The following is a 14,687-nucleotide window of genomic DNA, read 5'->3' on the forward strand; positions in this document are numbered from 1 at the left end:
GTCGTGACCATCTTGATGATCTTCATGTAGATGGATAGAGCTACTAGGTGCCCGGATACTACTCATGTATGGTTTATTTCCACGAAGCATGACCTCCTGTTCCAAACCATATATTGTCCCCAGTGGCATCCTAAAAATGAACACTTATACATCCCCCATTGAATAGCCTTCTCCCACGATAGAGTGTTTCAAACCGTTATTGCCTAGCAGATACAATCCGTGTCACTGGCAGGAGGAGCTATTGTGATGTAGCCCAGCTGCAGTCCTCTCATCCAGGCACATTCCAAGTGGACAAACCGTTGTTGTAACGGGTTCCTGCTGGGAAACAGGTCATTTGCTGGTCCAAAGAAGTTTGTTAAGGACGTGGTCGGGCTAGTTGGTGTCCATATGCCATGGTCTTCGCACGCTCCAACCCTCCTACCGTGGCGTTGAAGTGAGTGCCAAGTTTTGGATTTCTATCTCGACCATTTGGACCAGGTCCAAATATCTGGGTATGCACTTGGAGGTCTGGCCTCGTGGTCACACTTTGGCAGGGTCTGGATGTTGCCCTATATGCTTACCCGAACATCTCTACAAGTGCTGGCTCTACTGGTTTCCGACTGACATAAAGCACGACGAATTTAACATTTAGCGAGCCCAATATCAACTTGTACATATCTTCTACTATTCCGATGTTGAGATGCATTATGGGACTGCCCTAACCTGTTTCGGCATTCAGCTTCATAACCATTAGCGGTGCTCAATGGATCTTTCCTCCAACATGATCTAGGTCTTTCACTGTAACGATCCTCTCAGGACTTGTGTGAACCACCACCAGATCCCTATATACACAGCAGAAACGGCCTGGTCAATTGGAACTCTCGTGCGACGCACCCTCGTTCCAACCCCCTAATATCATATCCCCCTCTAGCCTACGTGCTTCAGGAAACCCTCGTACAGGAGGGTGAAAAGCGGCCTTGTACATGATAACCCTGTCGACCTCACATCCACTCCCAATAATATTCGATTTTTTGTTTCACAGCCTTGCATTTACTGTCAACGTCGTGATCTTGTCCCGTCGGATGAGATTCCGGATGTCGTGAACCCAGGCGGCGGCGAAGATGGTCCTGTCTTCCATCGGAGAGGATCGATCTAGATCCTGTTACGATGCAGTTGGGGGCTTCCAACATTGTATGTGTATGCTACAAGAAATACTAACAAGTTAGCTAGCAACATGAGTACAACAGTACCACCATCATGATCTCGTAATTATTAGCTTACCCTTTCCGAAGGATTCTGTGGATTCTTGTAGTCTTGGAATCAGAGCTCGAAGAGCTTCAGGATTCAAGCATCATGTACAGCGATTATTGATATCCAGACCATCCTCACCGACACGGAAATGCAAGCCTGCTGTCTCGTGTCAAGGTATACCCAGATGACATCTGCAGGTGGCTCCATTGCGAGAAGAGAACGACGCAAACATCGCGTTTCAAATCATCCAACAGTCATATGGGTGGTGTATGCAAGTAGGTTCAGTCTTCCTGCCCTACGAGCAAAGATATCGGAGTTTTCGTTGTGCCGGGGATTCATATATCGATTCGATGTTGACTGAATCGTTGGCGAACACACGCCCATTTTCTGATCACCTCATGTGTCTGGTCAATTCTTAAGTCTCCCTCTGTTAGTGCAGTCACAATCATTATCTCTAACACTCAACGTTCTCTCCGGCAAAATGGCAACCTTCGACCATATCGAGGATGTCATCGGCCAGCTACCTATGCTGAAGAGCTACACCCATATCTTGCTGTGCTTTCCCCTCGCTGAGAGCCAACTCAATGAAGCCATCGAGAGCCTTGAATCTGCTGTACGTCAGGTTATAAAAACCTTTTCGTTCTTGGCTGGCAAAGTAGTCAACGAAGGCAAGGGACCCAACAGCTCGGGTACTTTCAGGGTCGCTCCCTGTGAGACGTGGGAGTCCCCAGATCATCAATTTGTGCGAGTCGTTGATCGCTCTTTCATGCTGGCCTCCTACGATGAGATCCGCGGAGCACAGGCACCTGCTTCCATGCTCCCAGGAAGTCAACTCGGGTATCGGGTGGCTTTTCCAGCGCATTATCACGAGACAGAGGACGATCCCGCGCCGGTCCTGGACATTCAGTGCAATTTGATACGGGGCGGACTGCTACTTGACATCGCTGCCCAACACAACATTATCGATGCGAGCGGTATCTTTCAAATTGCCAGCTTGATCGCTCTTTCCATGCGAGGCGAGTCAATTCCTGAGGATGTCATCAAGGAAGGGAACCGTGATCGACGCAATATCATTCCACTACTAGAGGCAGATGAGCCTCTTCTTGATCACAGCGAGCTCAAAGCCAGCAGCGCGGTGCAAAATCCGCCGCCCGTCAACTTCCTCCAGGGGTATAAATGGCAAATCTTCAAGCTCTCTGCCGAGGTGTTAACTCGAATTACCGCTGAAGGACGACGACAGCCACAGGAGTTTGTCCCCTCCGTCACATTTGTCTCGGCAAACGATTGCTTGACAGCCTTTCTGTGGCAACGGGTGATAGCCATGCGCCTGAAGCGGCTCCATACGCCCGAGGCCGTATCCAAACTGAGCCGTGCTGTTGATCTTCGGCGGGCGATGGGCATTACCCCAGCATACATGGGCCATATGATTCGTGTCGCAAATACTAGTCTCACTTTTCAAGAAATTGTGGCATGCTCTTTATCCAGGCTTGCATCTCTGCTCCGCAAGAGCATCATCGATGTCAGCCAGCCGTATGCGATTCGGAGCTACGTGACCTTTATTGCAAATGAGACGGATAAATCAAAGATTGCGTATGCGGGTGCTTTCAATCCTTGCACCGACATGTCGTGCTCGTCCATTGCACACATCACTGCTCCTGAATTCGGTCGTTTGGGAGCGCCTGACTTTATAAGGAGGCCTACCTACGGGCCTCTGCCGTGCTGCACCTATGTCGCTCCCGATAAGAACGATGGGTACGTGATATTGATGTGCTTACACGAGGATGAGTATAGAGCTTTGGATCAAAACCAGGCATGGTCAGACGTTGTGAAGCGCATCGGTTGATATGAGAATAGGACGATAGCTCTAGATTGCTGGATGAGATAGCGTGACGAGGGTTTCTTAGCTTATAGAGATCAGACACTATTATCCATTGCTTCATACTGTCCTATCAATACAACACCATGATCATCTCCCACACACTTGTCAATTACCTGCTTTGCTTCTCTGCATCATCCTCTCTCGTCTCCACCAAGCCTAGGTCAGCAACCAATGCCCGGTTCAAGTCATACTTCTTCACAAATGCACATATAAACGTCGCGACCCCCGATATAGCACACATGGTTGCCCAGATAATCCTCAGACTATCGGTATACGCCACCTTCAGATGCTCCTGGGCCTCAGCCGACGGAATCCCCTTGATGACCGTCACCAGCGACGCCGCGTCTCGACTTAGTGCGACAGCATCGGCGGCAAATTCCGGATACTTAAAGAGATGATGTCGCATCTGGTTCTGAAAGATGACGCCGCCGACGGCTATACCAATTGCCTGGCCGAAAGCGCGGAAGAACACGACCATCGCCACCGCCATGGTGAGATTCTTGTTCGTTGCAGACGCCTGCACAGTACAGACAACAGCAGCAGTGACTATACCCATTCCCAGCCCACACGGGATGTTCAGGAAGATCCATCCGGCTGTGCTAGTATGCAATTTAAGCAGGCAGAGAAGGCCCAGCCCAATGGTGCAGATCGTCCATCCCATCCACAGACCCCATCGGTAGCGGCCGGTCATTGTGATGATGAACCCGCAGATCACAGCTGCAGGCGCCACCGTGAAGGTCTCTGGGAACAGCGCGACGCCGGTGATGATGGGCTTGAACCCGCGAGCGGCTTCATAGTACAGAGGTAAGTAGTATAGGTTGCACCAAAGGATCAAGCCTTGGATACCACTCGCGGCAAACGCAATAGTTGCACTTCGGTTATTGAAGACAGACTGCGGGATCATGGGTTCGGCAGGAACATAACATTCATAGGCGATAAACACGGCTATGCCGACTGCACCAACTGTGAGAGGTACCAATGTGCGCCATGAGTCCCAGTCGTACATCACTCCTCCCCATGATAGGGGGATGAGGAATGACGAGACGCTTCCAACAAACAGAACTGTCCCGATCCAGTCGATGCGCACGAGTTTGGCCTTGAGCGACCCCGGAGGAGTGGCTAAATGGAAGAAAAAGACCGTGAAGAAGGCTGCAATACCAATGAAAGGGAAGTTGATATAGAAAAGCCAGCGCTGGAATACGCCATTAGTACATTGCCAGTGAACAGCTCAAGACATAGCGTACCCATGTAATGTTTTCGGAGAAGCCACCTCCTACGATTGGCCCTAGCACTGAGCCCAAGCTGTACATTGCACTGAGAATCCCATAGTAATTCCCTCTTAGCCTCAGGGGCACCAGGTCGGTCACAAGCACTTCAGAAAGCATTGCAAGCCCTCCTCCGCCCACTCCTTGTATACAGCGACCTACCAACATCTCGGTGAAGTTGTTGGCAAGTCCCGCGACCAAGGCACCGACCAGAAAGAGCACAAGAGATGCATTGATCACAGGCCGGCGGCCGAAGATACTGGACAGCGTGGCCGTTGCTGGCTGGAACACTACTCGCCGGTCAGTATAAATCCGGTCTGTGAAGGCAGAAAACCCACCAGTTGAGCACAAGAGAAAAGATGTCCCTGTCCAGAAGGCTTCCATAGCGGATCCATGAAGCTCACTGGCCATTGCCTATGCGACCGTCAGTAGATCCTTGAGACGATTTGAGGATAGACCTACTGGCAGCGCAACTGAAATAGATGTCCCGTCCAAAGATACCATCAGCGACAAGACTGCCAAAGTGAAGAAAATCAGCCGACCCGTCCAGGACAACTGGAAGTCCTGGTAGTCGGGTACCGGTGTATCTTTCTCTTCTCCATGGACTCGTTCCTTTCCATTAGATGCCTTCAACACGATCTTTTGCTCGTCTTTCTCCGGGTTATCTGCCGGTCCAGCAGTAGTGATCTCAGTGGACGTCATCCTGCAAGGGCTGCCAGAACTCTGCTGTGCAGTGTTGAGAAAGCCGACAATACTGTGAATGCATAGGGTGACAGAGCTCCAGAAGAGGGAAGCATCACGCCTTTTCCAGCTTCCAATGGTCCTGCCAGCGGCTTAGTCTGGATCTGGACGGAGGGTATCACCCACATAAGAGGACTACGACCGAATCTCTTGTTTGCTGTTCCAGACTGCGGTCTCGATTTACTCCGTCAGGGCAGGCTAGATTGATTGTTCATCACTCTACTTCGTATATCATGGGTAACCACTTATCCGCGGGTTCTTGCAGTCGTGTAACCGTGTCAGTGACAAGGAATCGCGTCTAAGTTGAGTGATCTGCGGGATTAAGAGAGAAAGATTCGAGTGGCAGATGCTAAATGCATGGCAGATGAAGCTAGTGGCATTTCCATAGGTCCTTCGCTCTTTGTCTCCCTGGTTTGTGTTACCGTTCCCACTTCCGCAATGTGTATCGAGCCCATAAGAGTACCCTGGACGGCATCGACAAATTGATGTCGTGCAAGGCCCTCTTGCAGGGGAGATTCGGCCAGATATCACACCGAGTCTGACATCATCCAGCTGGACGCATATTGGGCAGATGCATGATATCGGTGGTACGCAGACGTTAAGTCCGTAGTTCTGGATCCGTGCTCTTGGCGAGTAGTCTCTTGTATAGAAGACCTTTGGGGTCATTGTTTAGATTGAAAAGTGTTCTGAGTAAGAGCTAGGTTGATCAAGCATTCAATAATCCAGTCCACAGAATGTTGACGTCCCCAGATACGGAAATTCCCAGAGAAGAGGGCGCAGGAAACGCCCGAGGAATGGAGACGCCCACTGATGACCGACTAGAGATCGTCATCATAGGCTGTGGCATTATCGGCTCCGTTCTCGCCCTTGGCCTCATCCAGAAGAACATCAGAGTGAAGGTATACGAGCAAGCAGGAACTCTACGCGAGATCGGAGCCGGCATCGCCTTCACCGCCAACGCTCGAGAGTGCATGTCGTTGATAGACCCGAGAATCGTCGACTGCGTGAACGCCGTGGCGACGGCAAACGGGGACCCGGAGAATCCCAACAACAACATGCAATTCATCGATGGCTACACCCATACCCCTGGGGAAGACGACATGAAGGGGAAGATCCTCTACAAGCTAGCCGCCGGGCCAAGAGAGTTCGAGGGATGCCATCGGGCACACTTTCTCGAAGAGGTGATGAAGCTGATGGCGGATGGAGTAGTACAGCTCTCCAAGCGCCTGGAGTCAATCGAGGAGCCGTGCGGTGACAAGCTTGTGCTGACATTCAGCGATGGCACATGTGCGATTGCCGATGCGGGTACGTACATTCCATTCCCTCTCCAGGGCCTGGGGAACTATCAACTAACCCAGGTCATCCTCTAGTGATCGGGTGCGACGGTATCAAGTCGCGGGTCCGCGAGATCATCCTGGGCAAGGACAACCCGGCCTCGTACCCGCACTACACACACAAAATCGCTTTCCGCGGACTTGTTCCCATGGACGAAGCCATTGCCAGACTAGGGGACTACCGCGCACGCAATCAGCACATGTACGGGGGTCCCGGGGCGCACGTTCTTCACTTCCCTGTCGCGAAGCAGAAGTTGATGAATGTGGTTGCGTTCGTCGACGATCCCAATGAGTGGCCACTGGATCGCGCCATGTCCCAGCCTGCAACCAAAGGTGAGGTCGCCGCCGCATTCGAGGGCTGGGGACCAACCGTCCGGTCTATCATCGACCTTCTGCCGCCGGAGCTGGAGAAATGGGCGGTGTTCGACTCGTTTGACCACCCTGCGCCGACGTACTCGCGTGGTAGGGTGTGCATCGCAGGTGATGCTGCCCACGCGTCGTCGCCACATCACGGAGCTGGAGCTGGTATCGGGATCGAAGATGCGTTGGCTCTGTCGGTGTTACTGGAGGGTGTCCAGAAGAGCTGTAGAACTTCTGCTGGCAACCGATGGAGGTCATTGGAGAAGGCCTTTTCGCTTTTTACCGATGTCCGTCATGAACGATCCCAGTGGCTTGTTCGTAGTAGTCGAGAGGCGTGTGAGATCTACGAGTGGAATGATTCCAAATGTGGTGCCGATATGACGAAAGGCCATGAGGAGATCACCCGGCGTTCTCACAAGATCTGGTATTTCGATATTCAAGACATGATACGGAAGCTGGAGGAGGGTTATTCCCGTGAAATGGGGTTGGGATAGAACTAACTATTCTTGTTGTCTCTCCGGACTGTTTATCATCATGTTCTGCGTTTTACTATGAAAATGTACTTGTCTATTAGAATAATCATCGTCAAGACTGTCTTTCTTCTCTCTATAAAGCCGTTCTTCTTCCGGTCTGTTACTCTTCATATCCCAGCCACTTTCGGGACTGCACTCTTTCCGCCTTGCTTTGGTTGCCCCAATGGCGGTCAATAGAGGCTGCCCTGACGTGTTCCATAGGAGAACTAGTCCTGGTTATGCAATTAGTCGTGGTGTAAGCGTGTCTGTCCTAATGGTGGTTATCAACTTTTCCTTCTCTCTATGGAGTCTTCCAACGGTAAACGCCCCTCCATCTAGTTCATTCCAGGAGGCTTATTCGAGAAATGCTCGTTCTCCTTCAAGGCCCGTCAGTAGACTTTAATGATGTACGATTTGCCCATCAGACGCGAGTCTGTGTCGGTATTGTGTAGAAACCAGAATCATACTCTGAGTAAGAAGTAGGTAGATTACGACCTGCCATGATTTTAGTCCGATATTAGCGGCCACTATCAGTACTATCGCTAACTGATAAGGTCCGATAAGACGCATTGAATGGGGATAGTCTAATAGTCTCGCTGAATTGTTGGCATCAGATAGCAACAAGCTTTTCAACATCGATATCACCACTTTGATGGTTGAACTACGGGAAGCACAGACTGGATATTTACTTTTCAAACATCTAGTGGTTCTCCCATTAGATCTTCAAGATATCTATATAGAAGTCGGCCATAGTAGTCACGACATCAGGGTTCAATATATATCTCCGCATACTTAGTATGAAGTATATCTAACTTTACGTCTCGCATACATCGTGACTCCCAGCACAATCAGCTCCTAAATCTATGAGGAAGAAATGGCATTAGAATAATCTCAAACTCCCAACATTTCAGCCAGCACTGGACTCCGTGTCAACTCATACGCCTCCCTTATATAGTCGGGGTCCACCGAAAACGGCCTGGCGATCAAGTTGGGGATATATCTGTCAACCAGCTCCTCCACATTCACATTGCCTTCCAGAAAACCAGGCTTCAGAAGACACTGGCGGAACCGATCCACGGTGGAACGGAGGTGACTGGAGTGGAAAGGCACATCGATGCCCTGGAGGGGGATTGTTGCTCTGCCGCGTTGAAGCTCCACCGGACACGGAAGAACGTTGGCACCGCCAAACAAATCGCCGATCATTTTGTGCAGATCTGACGCGTCCGCAATTCCAACGACCAGTTCAGCGCCATCGGGACAGTCCGCGAGGTGGTCCAGGAGCTTTCCCAGGACATACAAGTTGGTTATCTGCATCGTCAGAAGGGAACATCCTTCAGGGCCAGGAAGGAGACTTACAGTGCCAGAACAGACATACTGCTCGCCATCCACATTGAAATTCACAATCTCGAGCAGTTCTCCGCTCTTGGAGGCAATGATGCGGACGACTTGATCGAGAGCTGCCTGGTTGAAGTCTAGTTTGGTCAATCACCCATTCTTCTGAGGGAGTAAGGGCACCCACATCTACCCACGCGTGCTGGGTTTACCGCAATCATGCCAAATGCCCCCTTCCCTTCATTATGGCCAGCCACAGATGCTTGCATCATTAGTCCGCGGTAGAACGCCAACTCTGCCAGCGAGCTTATGGGAATGCCCTGAGACAAGGCTGACAGAGCACCGTATTCACCCAGAGAATGTCCAGCATACACTGCGTTTGGTGATACATACCCGCCAGCACGGAGCTCGGCAAACACCGCTGCCTCAAACGTGAGAATGGCGGGTTGTGCGAATTGCGTTGAATACAGCAGCCCACGAGGATCGGTAAAGGTATACGATGTTGACTCTGGTGTGAGTCCTGCTAGGACTGGTTGCTGGCTGATACTACCATCGGGAGACACCGTCTCCGTCGTGATCGAAAGATAGTTCTGCCTTATTTTGCGACCCCGATGCCCCCCAAAGTGTACAGTGTGGCTCTTGGGGTTATTTTGCACAATGTCAAGAACCGACCAGCCTGCCTATGGTTAGTCCTTGCTGCACGACACGGAAGCAGTACCTATTCTCATACCGTATGTCTCATATAGATTCCGGTCTATTTCGTCCCACACTGCTTTCGCCACCGGGCTTGAGCCATATAGATCCATGCCCATTCCTTTGCTCTGGCTTCCCTGACCAGTAAACAGGTAAGCGGTCGCAGGCTGTTCTATCTCGGCCTGTGCGACAAGGACCGTCTCTGCGTTCTCTTTTCGAGTCACGTCGACAGTGAAGTTCATTCGGCCATCGATCATGCCCGTGTGCTTCAACTGTATCACCAGTTTCTCATTGGGGAACACCATCCCCGTGAAACTCGCCTGGAATTTCCGCAATCTCCCTCGGTCTTCCGGAAAGACAAGATGCTCCAACGCTGCAGCACTAACTGCGGAAGTGAACATCCCATGAGACAAAGTGCCAGGTAGCTGAGCTATCGTGGAGAAGATAGGTGATACATGGATTGGGTTGTAGTCCTTGGATATATCAGCGTACGGCTGGTTGCTGGCGGGCATCTGAACTTCCATGGATGATGGACCGGACCAGCCGGTCACCTTAAAGTCCGTTCGCGTGTCTCCGAGCGTTCCTCTGCGCGCGAGAAAGTCCAGGACCGGATTGCCTATGCAGTCACTGCACCTGAAGTTGACCAAGCCAACTTCGCCCCACTCATGACCATGAACCTGACAGGAGACATTTCCGCTGACATGGAGGCTCATAAGTCCCCCTTGTTTGTAGGTGACATGTGTCTCCAGGTTGAAGACAACCAACCGGCCCGCCAGTGATGGTGCATCTTCGCTTAGCTGGAACCATTCTTGATTGCGGAGCACGGCCTCGTCCAGCTCGGATGACAGCTCGAGTTTCCATACTGATTCCGTGGTATGGCTGAAGGCTGCAGCGCCCTGCTGGAAGGAGCCTCTGAATAGGAAGGAGGAGATGACTTTCAATACAGGTGTTCCTGCACGCAAGATTTGTGCCTCCACCGTGACAGTCTTTCCTGCCTCCCCAACTGTAATGCTCTGAACTTGAGAATGCGAAGTGACTCTGTCACCCACCCTCAGCGGTGTTGCTCCCGAACAGTACTCGAACGTATTTGAGAGGTGGACCAATTTGAGCAGATCTCCCTCAATCCCATGAATGACTAGGGGGCGGGAAATCACTTCCCAGGCTAGAACAATGCCTATGCTTATAGGCAGTGTATCAGTATCTGCAAACATCACGCGATGGTTGGGCAAAGCTGCTCCTGTCACTTCAACAAAGCTCTCGAGAAGTCCAGTGGTGAGTGTCATTTCACGTCCGTAGTACTTGTCATGGACGGTCATCTGAGGGTTGGCATGCTCCCCGAACCACAAGTTGCTATAGAAGGATTTGATGCGCTCATTACGATGTTTCATGACTTCACTCAACCCGAATGGACTGCGGCTCGGATCGAACTGATAAAACAACTGTAATGGGACCGGCGCGCTCTGCGTATGAAGTTCCATCGTTATATCCACTCCGTTATGGGACGTTATGTTTAACGAGGACGTGGCCGCATGTGGTCCCTGATGCAGGATCAAAATTTCAGATCGGTCAGGGTTGAAGTGCACTTTGGCCTCAGGGTAGGACTCGATGAATTGACGAAATGGGTTACTCCGGCGCACTCGATTCTGGATTATGTTCTCGTCGCCCAGAATAGCACGCACCCACACAGGGGCCATACGGCAATTCCCGAGACTGACAACACCGGAGAAGGACGGACTATCATCGTTGGAATCAGAGAGCGTCACCGATGACGGGAGGGACATCTCTTCTGTGAAGACGTCCTTCCCAGCAGCGGAAACACTCGACCAGGAGTCGGGCGTCACCAGGCCACTTTCCGGGGGAGTCGCAAACTCCATTGGCAACAGGTCCTGCTGAATGCGATCAACCAGTGATTGAGTGATAGTGTCCAAGATGTCTTTGGCCGTGTCCTCGCCGGTCTTTGAATATGGAGCCGCCACTGGACCATGGAGTATACACACTCGATCGGCATCCTGGTCGATTACTGCATCGATGTCCTCCGACTGCCACAGCGAGTCTTTCTTGAAATAGAACTCGAAATCTTCATTCAAGACCGGGATAAAATTGACCGGCTTTTGCCCTGGTTGTTTCGTCTGGAGTATAAAAAAAGAAACATCTTCCGGGTTCAAAACTTCATCTGCAGCAGGACAGGCATTTGCAAAGGCGCGTATGAAGGCCTCTGGATCTTCCGACAACGCCGTTTTTGATATTTCGGAAGTGACGCCGCAGTCATTCTGTGACCTCTCCAGGGCACGCAATGCGAACCTCATGGTCAAGTCCACGTAGCTGTGGTCGATCCATCGTCGTTGATGCTGCACATACATCAATTCGACCATGCGTGTAAGGACTTCGAGATAGGTCATATCTGCAAGATCAACCGCGTCCCCATCTCGATTTTTCCCAAACCACGGTTTTGCAAAATCACGGTTGAGGCGATGGATGATTTCTTTACGGTGCTTCGCCAAATAAGGTAGACGCTCCTTTTGCGAAAGACTGAACACGGTCTTGTCCATTTCAGCCCAGAAGCGGATCCCCTTGGTAGCCAGTTTGTGTATGGGTTCGCCCATTTCGGACCGAACAGTGATTATCCCTCCAGAAGCCCTAGTATACGTGTTCTCCCACTCCGAATCTTGGAGGCCTTCTGTTTTGATGATGAGCTCTTTGACTGCAGGGGATGTGTGAGACTCGCGCGCAACCATCATGCGGCTGCCCAGAAGCACGCCGTCGAAGGGCATTGGAGCATATCCCATATTCGTCGACCAAGAGCCTGTCAGGTACGGGTAGATTGAATCGCCGTCACCGAACCCGCTGCCAGCCACAAGATAAATGTTATGGTGCTGTCGGATGAGACCATACGTGCTGAGGATGGGAGAATGGAAGTCCTCGAAAGAGTGATGACCTCCACCCCGGCCACCTGTCCACTGAAGAATAATGGGAAACTGAGGATGTTCCTTAGCGATGGCAATGACCTGGCGTATACCCGATATTGACCCCGGTTTGAAGCTGATGTGACGCAGATTCAAGCTCCTGATGTAGTCAGTCACCACCTCTAGAGAAGGAACACCAGCCCCGATGGTCAACCCATCAATCGGAATGTTATTGTTCGACAGTCGCCGCAGAAGCGGAATCTGCCAACCCATAGCTCGAGGATTTGCATATATGAGGTTACAAGTGATTCCTCGGCCTGGAAGTATTGCTTTGGCGAGTTTGGTGATAGCAGCTTCCATGTCTGGTGCGGCATGATATCCTCCTCCTGCCAGCTCAACATGATATCCTGCATTCATAATCGCGGAGACAAAATCCCAATGGACAGTAGTTGGCGTCATGCCAGCAACCATGATGGGAGGTGTTCCCAAGAGCCGACTGAGGCGTGTTTCTAGCCCACCCGTTGGTCCTGCCACGAGCTTGGGCTGGAATCGCTGACTCCACGTCTGCAGTCTTGTTGCTGTATCCAGCAGACGAGGGGAGAAAAGGTCCTGCATAGTCCCGATCTCTGCCTCGTGGGAGTCCAAATCAGCACCTTGAATTATCCGTATACCCAGGCCCTCTGTCATCTTTTTCACCAAGGATCCAAGGCCTCCCTGATCGAACACCAAGACATGGGATATACCACAGGGTCGGTCACAACACTGTGTCAAATTTTCCAGTGCAATAGTCCAGTCGCAGGTTTCATGCGCGATGGCGTCGATGGCTACATCGAGCAGGTTCACATTGTAACCCAGCTCGCGAAGATCTCGCCCTGTGCTTGTGTGGTAGACAGGGATCATCAATTGGCCTGAAGAGATTCTGCGACCTGCAAATCGTGTCTTTGTCTCCTCCGCCGCTTTCTTAAGATAAGGCGTGTGGAACGGAGTACTTATTGGCAGAAAGACATGGTGGATGGACGGCTTCCTCTGGCTGAAGGGAATCTTGCTTTGGTCATCAGCGCACTTGATGCTCGCCAGATAACTATCAAGATGCACCAACGAGTCGACCGGGCCAGCTACCACGAACTGATCCCGCGAATTGACCAAGGCGACATGTAGCTGTGAGTTGCTCTGGACAGTCTTATTCAGACGAACAAGGATGGTGTCCAATTTTGTGCGTTCAATGCCACGCACACTGAGCATATAGGAAGGACTCGTCTGGTCCTCCGCCTGCGGAGAATCTTGATGATCGATGAATCGAGACGCACTCCTGGGGGCTCGACAGTGCGCCTCCCACCCAAGCCAGAAAAGTGCCTCCACAGCTAATCGGGAGTTGTCATAGAAGGCCTCCCAAGAATCTGACATCGAGATGGCTATTGACACTAGCAATCCCTGGGAATGACCGGTGGTTGCCTCGAATGAAGTCCGCAATTCGCCCGGCGTGAGCTTGAGCACATGGCAAACAATACTGTACCGCGCTAGGCTCAGGATACCTATTAGCGGCATGCTCACGGGCGCCTTAGCAATGAAGTCCACTGGCGGCAGTTGTGTCAAGCCGCTCAACCAGCCCTCCAGGTTGAAGTGCTGTCCCTGATAGAAATGCCTTATTTCCGGGTCCTGAGAGAGCTGGTCCACAAGCGCCCCGAGGACCCGAATCAAGGGCCGTAGCATATGCTGGTAGGTGGAATACAGATCTGATAGTTCTTGCATGCAGGTCAGGCTACCGTCCCCTTGACCACCAAAGATCGCCATCATCCTGAATTGTTTGCTCTGGACATGGCGCAAGAATGCACTCGGGCCTCCTCCAGTCAGGTTGTCATTATGCGTCGAATAGTTGTCTCCACTGGCCTCAACTGCGTGGTAGTATACGCGCAGCCATCGATGTCGGTCCTCGCGAGAGGGCGTTAATTGCACAATGAGACTATGTATGTCGATTTTCCCGAGCAAGAAGTGGCGATCAAACGACTGCACCACTGCTGCAAGGATGGACGGCGAAATCTGCTGCTGGCGGATGAGGTATTCGATGTAGGCCAAAGCCAATTCGACTGGGCTCTGCAGATCGATCGTTTCCGGCGCTGACGATATGGACATCAAAAACGTGTCCTTGAGCGGCTCCAGCACCGACGAGAAGTCGCTCGGTACTGCTAGCCCCAGTCGGATTTGCCGATAGTGGAATACCAAGTCGACGACACATAGCGAAGTAGACGAACAGTTGTTGGCGTTGTTGAACCCATTGACAGCAGCAGGCACAGCCACTCCAGGTGACCCAGACCAACTGCTTTCCTCTGCTCCTTTCATTTTGTTGATGGTCTCACCTCTCTACTGTCCTCTGTTGTTGAAATGCGGGAGGAAATGAAATAAGTTAACGGTTTGCAGTGGTCCTCAGTGGTTCATGTTGC

At 51.5% G+C, this 14,687-nt stretch overlaps 4 protein-coding genes across 4 annotated transcripts; 2 read left to right on the forward strand and 2 right to left on the reverse strand.

Moving 5' to 3' along the window:
* Positions 1-1,711: 1,711 nt before the first annotated feature.
* Positions 1,712-3,073, forward strand: ATEG_08664 (uncharacterized protein; the record flags this gene model as incomplete). The annotated part of the gene is made up of 2 exons (XM_001217249.1): positions 1,712-2,982; positions 3,022-3,073. 2 exons carry the CDS (start codon positions 1,712-1,714, stop codon positions 3,071-3,073), a joined length of 1,323 nt encoding a protein of 440 aa, XP_001217250.1.
* A 145-nt stretch (positions 3,074-3,218) lies between these two features.
* On the reverse strand, positions 3,219-5,076 carry ATEG_08665 (uncharacterized protein; the record flags this gene model as incomplete). Its single annotated transcript, XM_001217250.1, has 3 exons — positions 3,219-4,301; positions 4,537-4,788; positions 4,837-5,076. The coding sequence occupies 3 exons, from the start codon at positions 5,074-5,076 to the stop codon at positions 3,219-3,221; spliced, it is 1,575 nt and encodes a 524-aa protein (XP_001217251.1).
* Positions 5,077-5,849: 773 nt separating this feature from the next.
* ATEG_08666 (uncharacterized protein) lies at positions 5,850-7,303 on the forward strand (the record flags this gene model as incomplete). Its single annotated transcript, XM_001217251.1, has 2 exons — positions 5,850-6,420; positions 6,474-7,303. 2 exons carry the CDS (start codon positions 5,850-5,852, stop codon positions 7,301-7,303), a joined length of 1,401 nt encoding a protein of 466 aa, XP_001217252.1.
* Positions 7,304-8,212: 909 nt separating this feature from the next.
* ATEG_08667 (uncharacterized protein) lies at positions 8,213-14,586 on the reverse strand (the record flags this gene model as incomplete). Its single annotated transcript, XM_001217252.1, has 4 exons — positions 8,213-8,629; positions 8,678-8,782; positions 8,866-9,329; positions 9,384-14,586. The coding sequence occupies 4 exons, from the start codon at positions 14,584-14,586 to the stop codon at positions 8,213-8,215; spliced, it is 6,189 nt and encodes a 2,062-aa protein (XP_001217253.1).
* Between the last annotated feature and the right edge of the window lie 101 nt (positions 14,587-14,687).

The sequence above is a fragment of the Aspergillus terreus genome, genomic scaffold (genome assembly GCF_000149615.1).
Source record: "Aspergillus terreus NIH2624 scaffold_13 genomic scaffold, whole genome shotgun sequence".
NCBI lineage: Eukaryota > Fungi > Ascomycota > Eurotiomycetes > Eurotiales > Aspergillaceae > Aspergillus > Aspergillus terreus.